General features: G+C 44.6%; 1 protein-coding gene across 1 annotated transcript in view; it reads left to right on the top strand.

The window, feature by feature from the left end:
• LOC133619321 (uncharacterized) overlaps positions 1-15,857 on the top strand; it is a 60,401-nt gene that overhangs the window by 12,701 nt on the left and 31,843 nt on the right. Inside the window, exon 1 of the mRNA XM_072915389.1 lies at positions 953-1,226. Within this exon, the coding sequence (XP_072771490.1) occupies positions 1,121-1,226 (106 nt within the window). The 5' untranslated portion in view covers positions 953-1,120. Of the gene's footprint in view, positions 1,227-15,857 lie in introns of the transcript that reaches the window.

Below are 15,857 nucleotides of genomic sequence, written 5' to 3'. Positions count from 1 at the left end.
TCAGTTCTCAGAGACACATCAATGTCAGGCTGACAATCGCTCTTCCGCTTTCTCCAAACACGAGAACAAAGCAGCTCCTACTGACTTGTGATTGGTCAGACCGTGCCCATCTTAATCACATGGCTAATTTCAATATAATAAATTGTGATGTAACACAATTGAATATCTTATATGCTCAGACAGTAATGTGTTTGTATAAGTTTAGATTGTGTTATAATGTTTGTAATGGGGAAAGACGTTAATGTGTCTTGTTTTCATGTTTGCATTTAAGATAGTTGACATTTAGCATGATAGCTGTTAACTGGCGATTAGTGATGTTAAGTGCCTAAGATGGTAGTTATTGATTAGCAGTGTGATGAGGGCTTTCTGCTGGTGAGTGATTAGCACTACAGTTAGAGCCACCTATCGCTAGGTAGAAATGAGCAATTTCACCAACATTTTTATGTGAAACCATATTACTAACTGTATGGTGTTTTACAGGATTCATGGAAGTTTATTGTCATACCAGCACACGATACACATGAGATGGCACACAATTTAGTAGCACGTGAACAATAGGATTGGTCCTGGTGGAGATCTACACTCTGAGTGCTTTTCTTCTTTATCAGAGTAATGATTTGACTTTTTAAAGGTTTTTAAGTAAAACAACTAAGTGGGTTGAAAAATATTTCTGTGTTTCTTGTAGTATTTAAAATGTATGTTTTTTTTCTTCAATGTTTGCCCTTTTTCTGGTTTGAACAAAAGCCATCGAAAATGTCTGTGCACGTGCTTGTATATATATATATTTTATTTTCAAATAGTATTATTTGATGTTAGATACTTTTGACTCCCATTGTTTTAAAACACGATTAAATTGCCTTTATTTTGAAAAACAACTGTTGCAGAGTAGGAAACGGAAGTTGCTGACTTCTAGCGCATGCGCAAATGTACTTGAAGCGAAGCAAAAAGACGAAGACCGCATGCTATGGTTGTTCGGAGAATTATCGAATTCACGATCTTAAAGTCATATGATTCACAGCAAATATAGCAACAAATATCCCAATTCGCATTTTTCAAAGCCACGAAACGTGCATTGAGTTCGGAGCGATATCTGAAGTGAAGATTGAAGACGTGATAGAAGATGGACGACTACTGCTATGCTAAGATGGCGACGTCCGCTAAAAGAGAACATGAAAGAGAATCAACTTCCAGCAAATCACCAACGGAGATAAAGACAAAAGATGAAGGTGAGTGAGTTGAAAACTATCATGAGCCCCGAAATGAGTATTAATGAGAAATTAGCCGAGGTTGTTGAAGAATGTAAAGAAAGAGCCGCCATGATTGTTAGCTTGAAGAAGGCAGTGGAGTTCACATCAGAGGAGATGAAAGAATGCAAAAGTCAAATGAAGAAAGTGGAAGAGCAAAACAAGCGCTTGTGTAAAGAAAATAATGATGTGAAAGAAGAGATGTTGGGGAAGAGTAAGAGATGTGAAGAGAAGACTGGACCACATGTCTACATCAACGTGCAGTAGATTGGAGGTAATAAAGAACAAGAAAATAAAAAAAGTATGCTTTGTTCAAACACTAATGGTAAAATAAGATAGCTGGTAGTGTTTTTGTTATATTTGTGGTTTGATAAATGTAAGTGAGAGCAAGTTACAAACATATGAGCCCCTTTAAATATTTGTAAGGGTGTAACGGTACACAAACATTTTGGTTCGGTATGTACCTCGGTTTAGAGGTCACGGTTCGGTTCATTTTCGGTACAGTAAGAAAACCACAAAATATAAATGTTTTGGTTATTTATTTACCAAATTTGTAAACAATGGCTTTATCCTTCTAACATTGGGAACCAGTGACGTCCAGTGGAAAGAAAAAAAATGTAAAAAGAAAAAAAATTAATGAAATTGTTATATGTATCCTGCGATTATACTATAACGTTATATTCCATTTAACTTCACCAGTTTTAGAATATTTTTATTCAAAATCGCTGAATTTTCACATTTGTCGTTCAAATACTGAGAAGAGACGGTGCGGTGATCAGCAGCCAGTTGAGGCACGTCACTCAGTTGTGCCTCAACATGGATTGCGCAATGACTCGGCTAACTGCTGGCCTGCTGTGCAGTGAGACTGTATTGCTATATGAACTATATTATACATTTCCATAGTTTAGTTAGCTGAGGTATATAATGTACAGTGTATTTTGTCAACAACTGTATGTGTGTAACGTATTTCTTGTGCTGAGCGATCATAAAACTGCTGTGAAGACGCACTGTGTGAGGCTCGGAGTAATCCCGCCTCCTGGTGCCGGTTAATGCACCCCCGCCGCAGAATGCACCCCCCGACGGGAGCGCCACACCAACCAAAGCCCACACCCAAACCCTCCACATGCAAGACCGAATCCACCCAAAAAAAGTCACTTAACAAGAAGCCAGAAAGTGCAAAAACAACAACGCTCGCGCCGGAGGAGCCGTGAACGACTGCAGGGACACAACATTAGGTACACCTGCAGACTGCAGCACGGATTTCATATTTCATTCATTCACAACTCCTCCAACACGAACACCACTGTTCTCGCACTTATAAGTAAAGGTAAGACCATAATAACGTTTTTTTTATTAAATGTGCTTTTTTGTGTGCTACAGTTTGTATGTGTTAAGTTAAAGTACCAATGATTGTCACACACACACTAGGTGTGGTGAAATTTGTTCTCTGCATTTGACCCGTCCCCTTGTTCACCCCCTGGGAGGTGAGGGGAGCAGTGGGCAGCAGCGGCGCCGCGCCCGGGAATAATTTTTGGTGATTTAACCCCTAATTCCAACCCTTGATGCTGAGTGCCAAGCAGGGAAGAATGCTGGTATGAGCTTTTAAACATAACCCGTTAACTGCTGCCAATCAAATGGTGAATACGATACTCTTTAGGGTTCATATGTTTGTAAATCTGACTGTGATGAAGTCAGTGCCTCACCAGCCATCAACCTCACCGCACGTCACTGTTGGGAACACTATAATAATTCTGCCCAAAAATAGAAATAGCTGTGTGTGTGATGGATGTGAGCCACCACGAGGCTGCTCAGTGCAACATCAGGCAGTCATGAATGCTAAGCATAACAATAACATACATATACACACAGGGTCCATTGCCAGGATTAATGTGGTCAACATATATCAAATAAAATCTAAATAAGATAAGGCTCAGAATGGTTTCTTAACAAAACCTTTCTACATATAAAGTGCTTTTTTTTGATTGATTGATTGATTGATTGAGACTTGTATTAGTAGATTGCACAGTACAGTACATATTCCGCACAATTAAAAACTAAATGGTGACACCCAAATAAGTTTTTCAACTTGTTTAAGTCGGGGTCCACGTTAATCAACATTAAACTGCCTCAAAATGTTGCTCAGATTAAATAAAATGACACAACTCTTCTTCTACATATAAAAAGTGCAACATTAAACAGTTTCTAGTCGACTCATCATGCTTAATTTATTACAGCATTTGTGAAGCCTGTAGTTGATTTTTATTATGTAAATGTTATATGTGATAGCAGGGACCCTGCCATTCAAAACTAGGCTGCTCCATTACTAATGATTAATGTAACTATAGCTGTAAAAATAGTACAATAGCAATAGGAGAGACTATTCATCCCTGAACACCATGGAGTTCATGTAGGCTTAATGATACAGTTACATTATTATGTCAACTATCAGAGACAGACACTCTTCATTTAACATAATGTCCTTTTTTGCTGCTTCAACACAGAAAAAGGTTAAGTGGAATAACAGACAGACATGGCTTTGCTGTCCGTAACTCTTCTACTTCTTAAGCGGTCCATCGTAGTCGAAGATGACGTAGCTTCCATTTTTTGCTCTGGTCGGTGGCTATCGTTGCTGGCGACAATGCCACTCCATATGACTATGAAGTCCGATCCTGGAACCACACGTCTTGCCACAGTGGGGACATGTCAGGCCTGGATCAGGGGGCTGGGATGGTTCTGCAACTGCAGGGTGGTGTCTTCGCCTCAACTGATCCCTCCGGTGTTGGTTCCGACACTCCTCCAGATACATGACCCCGTTATGGCACAGCGAATGCCACAGTGATCGATTGGCTGCAGCTGTCTCAAGTTTGTGGCGTTTGATGTTGCACCTCTTCAATATCCCTTTCAGTTGGTCTTTGTACCGCAGTTTTTGTCTTCCGGGCTTTCTGCTGGCTGAAAGGAGCTGACCATAAAGCATCTGACAAGGCAATCGGTGTCCTGGCATCCGGATGGTGTGACCAACCCACCGGAGTTGTCGCTGTGCCAGGGTGGCCTCTATGCTTTTGGACTCAGTGGGCTGTAAGATGTCCGTATGAGGAACTCGGTCCTGCCATGTGATGCCAAGAATGCGTTGGAGACATCTGATGTTAAATACATTAAGGCAGCGGATGTGTCTGCGGTATATTGTCCAGGCTTCTGACCCATACAGCACAGTTGAAACACACACCGCCCTGTAGACTGACACTTTAGTTGAGGTTCGAAGGTGGTTGTTTTCAAACACCCGGGAGCGCAGTCTTCCAAAGGCAGAGGAGGCTGAGTTGATACGAGCCTGGATGTCATCATCAATCTGGCATGTTGGGGTCAGAGTACTGCCGAGGTAGCAAAACTGCTCAACGAGCTTGAGGGGTGTGCCGCTGATGGTAAAGACAGGGGGTGGGGATGGAGACCTCTCCTGGATGAGAACCTCTGTTTTCTGGATGTTGATCACCAGACCTAGTGAGCGGTAGACTGATTACATGGTGTCTAGTGCATGCTGCATGGCATCATATTGCAGCTCCTGGATGTTGGTGCCTGCCATCTTCGTCTTTGCCTGTAGGCGCCGGATGTTGAATAGGCTCCCATCCAGACGAAACTCCATGGAGACACTACTATCCTTCGTGATGGACTGGCGGAATAGGAGTGTGGCTGCTGCCAGGAAAAGATTGAAGATCGCTGGGGCCAGTACACACCCGTGCTTCACCCCTACTTTCACGGGGAAAGAGGGGGACTGCTCACTGCCTACAAGTACACAGGCCTGCATACCATCGTGAAACTGTTTCAGGATGCTGAGAAACTTGGGGGACACACCAAACTTCCTGAGGATGCTCCAGAGCAAATCACGGTCAACTGTGTCAAAGGCCTTGGTGAGGTCAATAAAGGTAATGTAGAGGTCCTTTTTTTTATTCCCTGCATTTCTCCTGGATTTGACGGGCAGCGAAGATCATGTCTAGTGTACTTCGGTTCTTTCTGAAGCCACACTGTGTCTCTGGGAGGTGGCCCTCTGTTAGAAATGTAAGGCGAGAAAGCATAATTTTTGCAAGTACCTTGCCGGCCACTGAGAGAAGGGAGATGCCACGACTATTTCCACAAGATGATTTATCTCCTTACTTCTTGTAGATGGTGACGATGTTGCTGTCTTTTCATTCTAGAGGCAGGGCCTCCCTGTGCTAGATGGCTAGTATGAAGTGAAACAGCTTCTGCTTCAGTAGATAGCCTCCCTTCTTTAGTATCTCAGCCGGAATTCCGTTAGGGCCAGGGCTCTTGTTGTTTTTGAGGCTCCTGATTGCAGTAAGGACCTCACTGAACATGGGCGGGTCATCAAGGAAGGGAGAAAGCGGGAGATCTGGGAGTGCATTGAGCACTAATGGATCAGAGGGGTTTATTTTATTGAGCAGTGAGTCGAAGTGCTCAGCCCAACGCTCAAGAATTTGTTGTTTATCCTTGAATAACACGTGTCCGTCTGCGGATCTTACTGGAGCGATGCTTCGCTTTTGTGGGCCATAGATGGATTTTGCAGCAGCGTAGAATGCGTAGGTATTATTAGCATCTGCATATCCCTGGATCTCCTGGGCTTTTTTGAGCCACCACTCATTTTCCATGAGCCGGAATTGTTTCTGTGTCTCAGCTCTGGTTGTTTTATAATGGTAAAGGAGGGTTGGAGAGTGAGGGTTGGAGAGCAGGGCAGCATGGGCTTTGCGCTTGGTGTCCAGCAGCTCCTGTATTTCTACCGAGCTGTTGTCGAACCAGTCTTGATGGTGCTTCTGAGTAAAGCCGATGGTTTCAGAGGCAGCTTGATGTAATGTTGACCTCAGTTTTGCCCACACACTGTCCATGTCACAGGTGGTGACGTAGTCCTCCAAGGTGGAAAGCCCCGTAGCCAGCTTGCTGCAGTAGTGAGATGTACACTCTGGAGAATCCAGGGCCCTGCAGTTCAGTCGCTTTCTTGACTGCTGTTTCTTGTGCGGGGGTCGGATTTTCATCCTCAGCTTGGATCTGATCAGCCTATGGTCAGTCCAGCATTCAGCCCCATGTAAGGCCCTGGTTATGCAGACGTCTTGTCAATCTTGTTGCCGTGTAATTATATAGTCCAGCAGGTGCCAATGTTTGGACCGTGGGTGCATCCAAGATGTTATGTATGTCATGACGCGGAGTCGAACCCACGTTTCCTCTGCAGCTGGAGCTGCAGGCACCTCTCTTAACCCCTCTGCTAGCAGCACACTCAGACAAACCTCTGCTCGCGCTGAGCACAACACACCCACACAGCAACAAGCCTGCAAACAATTACTCATCAGCGCACCTGGACTTGACGAGGGGGAGCAGCATAAAGACCAGCGGACCTGAGGAACCTTGGCCAGAACGTACTGTTATGTATCAGAGAAGGGAAGGAGGCGACAACCAGGGCAGGACTGCGGTTACGAGGTACCATTTGGAGGGGGGGGAATGGTACCGACAGCCGTGCTGGTGAGGTAGCACAGCTGCGGCCAGCAAGACCGCTAACCTTCCATGACTCCCATGTCCTCCGTGATCGTGCCTTGTTACTCGACACCCATCCGGATTCCTGACTGCTCTCCATGATCCACGACCTCCCTGCTCGGACCCAGACCACGCTGCCCTGCTCTTGCCCACGACCACTTGCCTGTCCACGAACTGCCTCTTCGCCTTGCCCCCTTGGATAACGATGAAAGATACAATCAACATTTACAGACAACAACCCTTGGTAACATTTACATTATTAATTTTACACATAGTCAACACGCACTCACTTTGAGTAGCATACACACGCCACGTATTCATCAAAGGTTTCAAATAAACCTCGTAACCGCAGTCCTGCCCTGGTTGTCGCCTCCTTCCCTTCTCTGATACATAACAGTACGTTCTGGCCAAGGTTCCTCAGGTCCGCTGGTCTTTATGCTGCTCCCCCTCGTCAAGTCCAGGTGCGCTGATGAGTAATTGTTTGCAGGCTTGTTGCTGTGTGGGTGTGTTGTGCTCAGCGCGAGCAGAGGCTTGTCTGAGTGTGCTGCTAGCAGAGGGGTTAAGAGAGGTGCCTGCAGCTCCAGCTGCAGAGGAAACGTGGGTTCGACTCCGCGTCATGACAGTGTATTTCTTTTTTAACTGAAAAATTGTGTTAGTGATGAGAAGTTAGTGCTCAGAGCACAGAGAGAGGAGTCGAATGCCGTTGTTTATTTTCCCAGATCCATGAGGCCCGATTATTTTAGTCCAGAGCTGGGCATCTGTGCCAACTCGGGCATTTAAGTCAGTCCATAACCCACACACCGCAAAATGAGCTAACGTTACGCTAAAAGCTAATTAGCCTTCACCTCAAGCCAGGACTGCGAGCGAGCTGAGCTGCCGTTTATGTTTCTAGAACGTCAACGGGCTCATAGTGATGTTACTAGTAGTTGACTGGGAGGTGTTTATTATCATTTGGGGAGAGTCCGCAGCCTGAGGCTTACCTGCTAAACACCTACCTGCTCATGACGACGCTGGAGCACTGACACCATGCGCTCTGAATACGCACTGCTGATTGGCTGTTACCGCTCTGTATGTAACCAATCAGATGGTTGTGTGGGTGGGACAATGCTGGGTGCTGTGTAGAGTACTGACAGAGACAGAGGCGGAACGAAGCGGAGCAACTTGTTAAGACTTTAGCTTAGGCGGCTACTTAATACGTTTGTGTGGAAACTCGTTCGGTACACCTCCGAACCGAACCGAAACCCCCGTACCGAAACGGTTCAATACAAATACACGTACCGTTACACCCTGAAATATTTGTATTTATTTTGAGTTCTTATCTTCTGGTTTTTATAAAAATGTTGTATTGAATTCCTTTGGTGGTGGTATGGTATGATATGTTTTAATAACAGATAGTTTATGTTAAAAATGTGTCTGAAATTTAACAAAGTCCCAAATTTGAAAAGACAACTTTCACGAGGGTATGGCACGAATATTCAAATGAAATAGCAACATAAATAACACCTAAATAAATGAGTAAAATAATAACACCTAAATAAATGAGTAAAATAAACAAGTACCAAACAATATCACTAAAAGTGCTGATTTTAACAAACTAAATATTATTTTAAACACAATCGATGTGCCTGTTTTGTTGAGAGTAGTGCAAATGTTGCAGTCCATGAAATTGTCATCTGAAAAGTGTTTGTGGTAATGAAGCACAGCTGGAGAAAATGGAACTCTTCTTGGGGGGTAAGGTAGATGGACTTTTTTTTTTTTTTCTCGTGGTTTTGAGGTGAAACTCTCTCAGCCTTCCCGGTAAGGTCTATTCAGGTGTACTGGAGAGGAGGCTACGACGGATAGTCGAACCTCGGATTCAGGAGGAACAGTGTGGTTTTCGTCCTGGTCGTGGAACTGTGGACCAGCTCTATACTCTCGACAGGGTCTATGAGGGTGCATGGGAGTTTGCCCAACCAGTCTACATGTGCTTTGTGGACTTGGAGAAGGCATTCGACCGTGTCCCTCGGGAAGTCCTGTGGGGAGTGCTCAGAGAGTATGGGGTATCGGACTGTCTGATTTTGGCGGTCCGCTCCCTGTATGATCAGTGTCAGAGCTTGGTCCGCATTGCCGGCAGTAAGTCGGACACGTTTCCAGTGAGGGTTGGACTCCGCCAAGGCTGCCCTTTGTCACCCATTCTGTTCATAACTTTTATGGACAGAATTTCTAGGCGCAGTCAAGGCGTTGAGGGGATCCGGTTTGGTGGCTGCAGGATTAGGTCTCTGCTTTTTGCAGATGATGTGGTCCTGATGGCTTCATCTGGCCAGGATCTTCAGCTCTCGCTGGATCGGTTCGCAGCCGAGTGTGAAGCGACTGGGATGAGAATCAGCACCTCCAAGTCCGAGTCCATGGTTCTCGCCCGGAAAAGGGTGGAGTGCCATCTCCGGGTTGGGGAGGAGACCCTGCCCCAAGTGGAGGAGTTCAAGTACCTCGGAGTCTTGTTCACGAGTGAGGGAAGAGTGGATCGTGAGATCGACAGGCGGATCGGTGCGGCGTCTTCAGTAATGCGGACGCTGTATCGATCCGTTGTGGTGAAGAAGGAGCTGAGCCGGAAGGCAAAGCTCTCAATTTACCGGTCGATCTACGTTCCCATCCTCACCTATGGTCATGAGCTTTGGGTTATGACCGAAAGGACAAGATCATGGGTACAAGCGGCCGAAATGAGTTTCCTCCGCCAGGTGGCAGGGCTCTCCCTTAGAGATAGGGTGAGAAGCTCTGTCATCCGGGGGGAGCTCAAAGTAAAGCCGCTGCTCCTCCACATCGAGAGGAGCCAGATGAGGTGGTTCGGGCATCTGGTCAGGATGCCACCCGATCGCCTCCCTCGGGAGGTGTTTAGGGCACGTCCGACCGGTAGGAGGCCACGGGGAAGACCCAGGACACGTTGGGAAGACTATGTCTCCCGGCTGGCCTGGGAACGCCTCGGGATCCCCCGGGAGGAGCTGGACGAAGTGGCTGGGGAGAGGGAAGTCTGGGCTTCCCTGCTTAGGCTGCTGCCCCCGCGAGCCGACCTCGGATAAGCGGAAGAAGATGGATGGATGGATGGGTTTTGAGGTGAGGTGAATATTTAGTCACATTTAACAAAGTCTCTGTACAGTTTGTCGTGTCGTCAAGTAACAGAAAAGAATGGACGTGTTCAAGTCGCGAGCAACGACTCGTTAGCAGCGTGTTTTGAAGACTAGCTTACAGTTGTTTGGTCACTGTCTGAATTTTTAAATCAAAACAGAAGAGTTCCTCTTTCCTAATTTTGGCAAATGCCACTAATAAAAAAGTCAGTGAGCATTATTACTAAGCTAAGTTATTCATCGAGTCCATCAAGTTATTCGGTGGATTTTTGAGTGGATATAACAGCCACTATCTCTAAGGCCCCTTCTACACTAAGGTTATCCAGGGTACCGTATTTTCCGCACTATAAGGCGCACCGGATTATTAGCCGCACCTTCAATGAATTACATATTTCATAACTTTGTCCACCAATAAGCCGCCCCGGATTATAAGCCGCGCCTACGCTGCGCTAAAGGGAATGTCAAAAAAACAGTCAGATAGTTCAGTCAAACTTTAATAATATATTGAAAACCAGCGTTCTAACAACTCTGTCCCAAAATGTACGCAAATGTGCAATCACAAACATAGTAAAATTCAAAATGGTGTAGAGCAATAGCAACATAATGTTGCTCGAACGTTAATGTCACAACACACAAAATAAACATAGCGCTCACCTTCTGAAGTTATTCTTCATTCGTAAATCCTTCGAATTCTTCGTCTTCGGTGTCCGAATTGAAAAGTTGCGCAAGCGTGGGATCCAAAATGGCCGGTTCCGTCTCGTCGAAGTCATCGGAGTCAGTGTCGCTGTTGTCCAGTAGTTCTGTGAATCCTGCCTTCCGGAAAGCTCGGACCACAGTTGTGACCGAAATATCTGCCCAGGCATTTACGATCCACTGGCAAATGTTGGCGTATGTCGTCCGGCGCTGTCTGCCCGTCTTAGTGAAGGTGTGTTCGCCTTCGGAGCTGTGTGAAAAAAGCCACCCGGCCTCTTCGCGTAAACTTCCCTTAACCACTCGCTCATCTTTTCTTCATCCATCCATCCCTTCGAGTTAGCTTTTATGATGACGCCGGCTGGAAAGGTCTCTTTTGGCAAGGTCTTCCTTTTGAATATCACCATGGGTGGAAGTTAGCATGGCAAGCTAGAACCACAGTGAAGGATGACTTCTCATTCCCTGTGGTGCGAATATTCACCGTACGTGCTCCCGTTCCACAGTGCGGTTCAGTTGCTGTGAAATACGGTAGTAATCCGTGTGCGGATGGAGAGATTGCGTCTTTTTATGAACCGGATCCTTGTCCTTTGTAGGAGCCATTTTGTGGTCTTTACAGATGTAAACAGGAAATGAAACGTACGGTGATATCCGCGCGTTTTTTCTTCTTCTTCCGGGGGCGGGCGGTAGCTTACAGTAGAAGAAGAAGCGCTTCCTGTTCTATGGGGGCGGGTGCTTACCTTGGCGGTTGCTTGCGTAGAAGAAGAAGCGCTTCCTGTTCTACCGGGAAAAAAGATGGCGGCTGTTTACCGAAGTTGCGAGATCGAAACTTTATGAAAATGAATCGTAATAAAGCGCACCGGGTTATAAGGCGCACTGTTAGCTTTTGAGAAAATTTGTGGTTTTTAGGTGCGCCTTATAGTGCGGAAAATACGGTATATCCCACCTAACCTTATCCTTGTCCACACACACACAATGGTCGTTTAAGACCCCCTCACCCCTCCGTCCGCCGGCGATACACAGTGTAGTACGCATGCGTGGAAAAAAATGTGCCCCTGGAAGTGTATCCTTACCCTGTGTTTCAATGTAGACTATTGCCACATTTCTTTGAACAGTAAACCTTGCTTGCCTCACCAATCATATCTTTAATGGACGTGTGAAAGTAAACGATGTGATGAAGAACATTTTACAACAATCAATCTAGGGATCTAGATATCTGGTCAGGACACTGTGCTTGTAGGCTCAACTTGGCGGTCGTACTTGACGGCTGCAACCACTTCATGGCTTCACAATAGTTATGGATTATAAAACTAGACGTTGAGTAATCGCTCGACATACATCGCAGATAATAACTGATAGTCTGCTTTGCCAGTCCAAATGCATTCACTTTTTGTCATAGTCTTGAGGAGTGTTAATAGCATGGTGGATGTCCGGTTGTGCCCTGTGGAAATAATAAATAAAGTGACCAACTTGTAACTAATCGACGGCCAAAAGAGCGGAGCTTTATGAACCCAGTGTTACCCCGACAAAACATGGGCCCGGGAGGGAACGTCTCCCCTGTGCTCCTCGACCACGGTCTGGGAGCCGACAAACGGCGTGGCGTGGTTGGGAGAGTGGCCGTGCCAGCAACCTGAGGGTTCCTTGTTCGACCCCCACCTTCTACCAACTTAGTCACGTCCGTTGTGTCCTTGAGCAAGACGCTTCACACTTGCTCCTGATGTTGTCGTGGTTAGGGCCTTGCACGGCAGCTCCCACCATCAGTGTGTGAATGGGTGAATGTGGAAATAGTGTCAAAGCGCTTTGAGTACCTTGAAGGTAGAAAAGCGCTATACAAGTATAACCCATTTACCATTTACAAACAGGAAAGGTGTAAAGCAACCCCTGCAGAGCGGCGGCTCCCTGTTTAAAGTGTCACCTTTATTGTTAGTTTAGAAGCCCAAATACCTCCATATTGCACTTCACGCACCCTCTTTATTAACCAGTAGAATTGTCCTTTGTTGCCTTTCTTCCTCTCCACCGTGTTATTGCTTGTATGCACTTTGTGTGTGCGTTTTGACACACTCAACATCATGCGCCTCGGCTCTGTAGTCACCATCATTTCATTCAGATGAAAGAACTGTACCAGTACTTTTCAAAGGTGGTATAGTACCGATTTCAATTGGTTAGTACCACGATACTTTATTAGTAGCGATATACTGTACAACCCTACTACACACACATACAGTGCATAGAAAAAAAGTGTGTTTTTGTTGTTTGTGTCTTGCAGGCGTCCAGCAGCTGATCAGTAATCCAGAAGAAGTTTCCCCTCAGTTAGGGGGGAGCTCCACTTTGAAGCAGGAGACTCCACAACCACCCTGCATTAAAAAGGAAGAGGAGGAACTCTGGATCACTCAGGAGGGAGAGTGTCTTCTAGGACGAGAGGAAGCTGATTACACCAAGTTTCCACTGAATATTCTCTCTGTGAAGACTGAAGATGATGAAGAGAAACCACAAGTAGACAACCTCTTAGCTCCACTATCAGATAGTGAGGCTGAAGACGAGGTTGAAGAACCTTTGAGCAGCGATAAAGACTCTGAAGATGATATGAGGACTCACATTGGCAACAAACACTCTGAATGCTGTACAAAGAAGGGAGGTAAAACATGTTTGAGCTGCTCAGTTTGTGCTGAAAGTTTTACTAAAAAGAGCCATTTGACTCAACACATGAGAACACACACAAGTGAAAGAACATTTACTTGTTCCGTTTGTGGCAAAAGCTTTTCTCGAAATAGCTTGTTGACTCAACACATGAGAACACACACGGGTGAAAAACCATTTAATTGTTCGATTTGTGGCAAAAGCTTTTCTCGAAATAGCTTTCTGACTCTACACATGAGAACACACACAGGTGAAAAACCATTTAATTGTTCAGTTTGTGGCGAAAGCTTTTCTCAAAATATTCATTTGACTCGACACATGAGAACACACACAGGAGAAAAACCATTTAATTGTTCAGTTTGTGACGACAGCTTTTCTCAAAAGACCCATTTGACTCAACACATGAGAACACACACAGGTGAAAAACCATTTGATTGTTCAGTTTGTGGCAAAAGCTTTTCTGTTAAGTGCACTTTGACGGAACACATGAGAACACACACAGGTGAAAAAACATGTAAATGTGCAGTTTGTAGCAAAATCTTTTCCCGGATTACCTCTTTGACTCAACACATGAGAACACACACAGGTGAAAAACCATTTAATTGTTCAGTCTGTGGCAAAAGCTTTTCTTTTAAGAGTACTTTCATTGAACACAGGAGAACGCACACAGGTGAAAAACCATATAAGTGTTCAGTTTGTGGCAAAAGCTTTTCTGTTAAAAGCAAATTGACACAACACATGAGATCACACACTGGACTAAGACCATTTAATTGTTCAGTTTGTGGTAAAACCTTTCCTTACAACAGCTCTTTGTGTCGACACATGAGAACACACGCTGGAGAAAAAACATTTAGTTGTTCAGTTTGCTGTAAAAGGTTCACACATAATGCAGACGCAGTAAAACACTTAAGAACACACAAGAGTATAAATAACCATCTAGCTGTTTAGTTTGTGGTATGTTGCTCATATGTGGCGACATCCACCCTACCCAGGACCTCCTCACTGCTTCTTTCACAAATATCTGAGGTATTCCTACAAACTTGGATTATTTGGAGCATAATCTTATCTACTCATGACCCCATGTCTTCTCTGTATCTGAAACCTTCCTGAACAGTAAGATAGATGATGCTTCAAGTGCTTGGTTACTCCTTCTTCAGTCCAGGGACCTGGGGCCTCATGTGTCAAGTTTGTGCACGCTCAAAAACCTGCACTACACCCTTTTTCACTGCAAAGTTGAGATGTCTCAAAACTGACTTGGATGCATAAGTGATGCTGGGTAACTGTTTGCATAACCGAGTGCCAACTTTTACTCCTCCAACTGATTGATGTGCAAATCAGAGACATATGAACAATCAACCTCCAACACTCACAACCCAACCCCCACCTCCCTCGACATTCGGGCATAACAGGTTGAATTCAGCTGCATTTTTTAATGAAAGAAACTGCTTTTTTAAATGTGTCCACTGGATGTCACAATAGCAATTCTGTTAGGCAAGCAAATAGTATACCAAGCAAGAGGTACACAGTAAAGCGGGGCTGTGACTCCTCCCCCTCCACCCAACGTAAAACAGGAGTAAAATAAGCAATCAGTAACCCCACTTAAAATGCACCATGAGACACTGCACACTGATATAGTTCTGTGAAAATGATTGTCTTCTGTGCAAATGTAAAGAAAGTGAACAGTGTGTGATTTACTGCAATACTGTCAGTCTTTGAACTTTTTATTTGTGCTTTGTTGAAATTGTTCACACATTGCACAGCTTTTATTTTTCTATCAATACACATTATGTCTAGAAGACAGGAAGTAACTCAACACTCTTGAATAGTTTCTACCTCAGTTTGTATGGTTTGTTGAGTTAGCACAGGATTAATATGTGGAAATGACAAATGAGGTAGTTGATACATAGAATAGTTTTTATTCATGCTTTATTTTGTTTGTTGTTCAATCCTAGATGGGTTGTGACTTAAAGTTTAATTGCTTTGTAAAAACACTGAGATTAAGTCTAAGTTCATGGTGTTCTTCAAGGTGTTTTTGAAAATGCACCATTTTTTTTTTGTCAAGATGATTTTTTGTGATATGTTCTATTTTTGGCCAAAGTAAAATAAAAAATAAAATCTTAAAGGCCTACTGAAATGTGATTTTCTTATTTAAACGGGGATAGCAGGTCCATTCTATGTGTCATACTTGATCATTTCGCGATATTGCCATATTTTTGCTGAAAGGATTTAGTAGAGAACATCGACGATAAAGTTCGCAACTTTTGGTCGCTGATAAAAAAGCCTTGCCTGTACCGGAAGTAGCAGACGAGTAGCGTGACGTCACAGGTTGTGGAGCTCCTCACATCTGCACATTGTTTACAATCATGGCCACCAGCAGCGAGAGCGATTCGGACCGAGAAAGTGACGATTTCCCCATTAATTTGAGCGAGGATGAAAGATTCGTGGATGAGGAAAGTGAGAGTGAAGGACTAGAGGGCAGTGGGAGCGATTCAGATAGGGAAGATGCTGTGAGAGGCGGGTGGGACCTGATATTCAGCTGGGAATGACTAAAACAGTAAATAAACACAAAACATATATATACTCTATTAGCCACAACACAACCAGGCTTATATTTAATATGCCACAAATTAATCCCGCATAACAAACACCTCCCCCTTCCCGTCCATATAACCCGCCAATACAA

Source organism: Nerophis lumbriciformis, linkage group LG20 (assembly GCF_033978685.3).
Source record: "Nerophis lumbriciformis linkage group LG20, RoL_Nlum_v2.1, whole genome shotgun sequence".
NCBI classification, from domain to species: Eukaryota; Metazoa; Chordata; class Actinopteri; order Syngnathiformes; family Syngnathidae; genus Nerophis; species Nerophis lumbriciformis.
The sequence above is the reverse complement of the archived record's forward strand: the minus strand, read 5'-3'. Positions and strand labels throughout refer to the sequence as shown.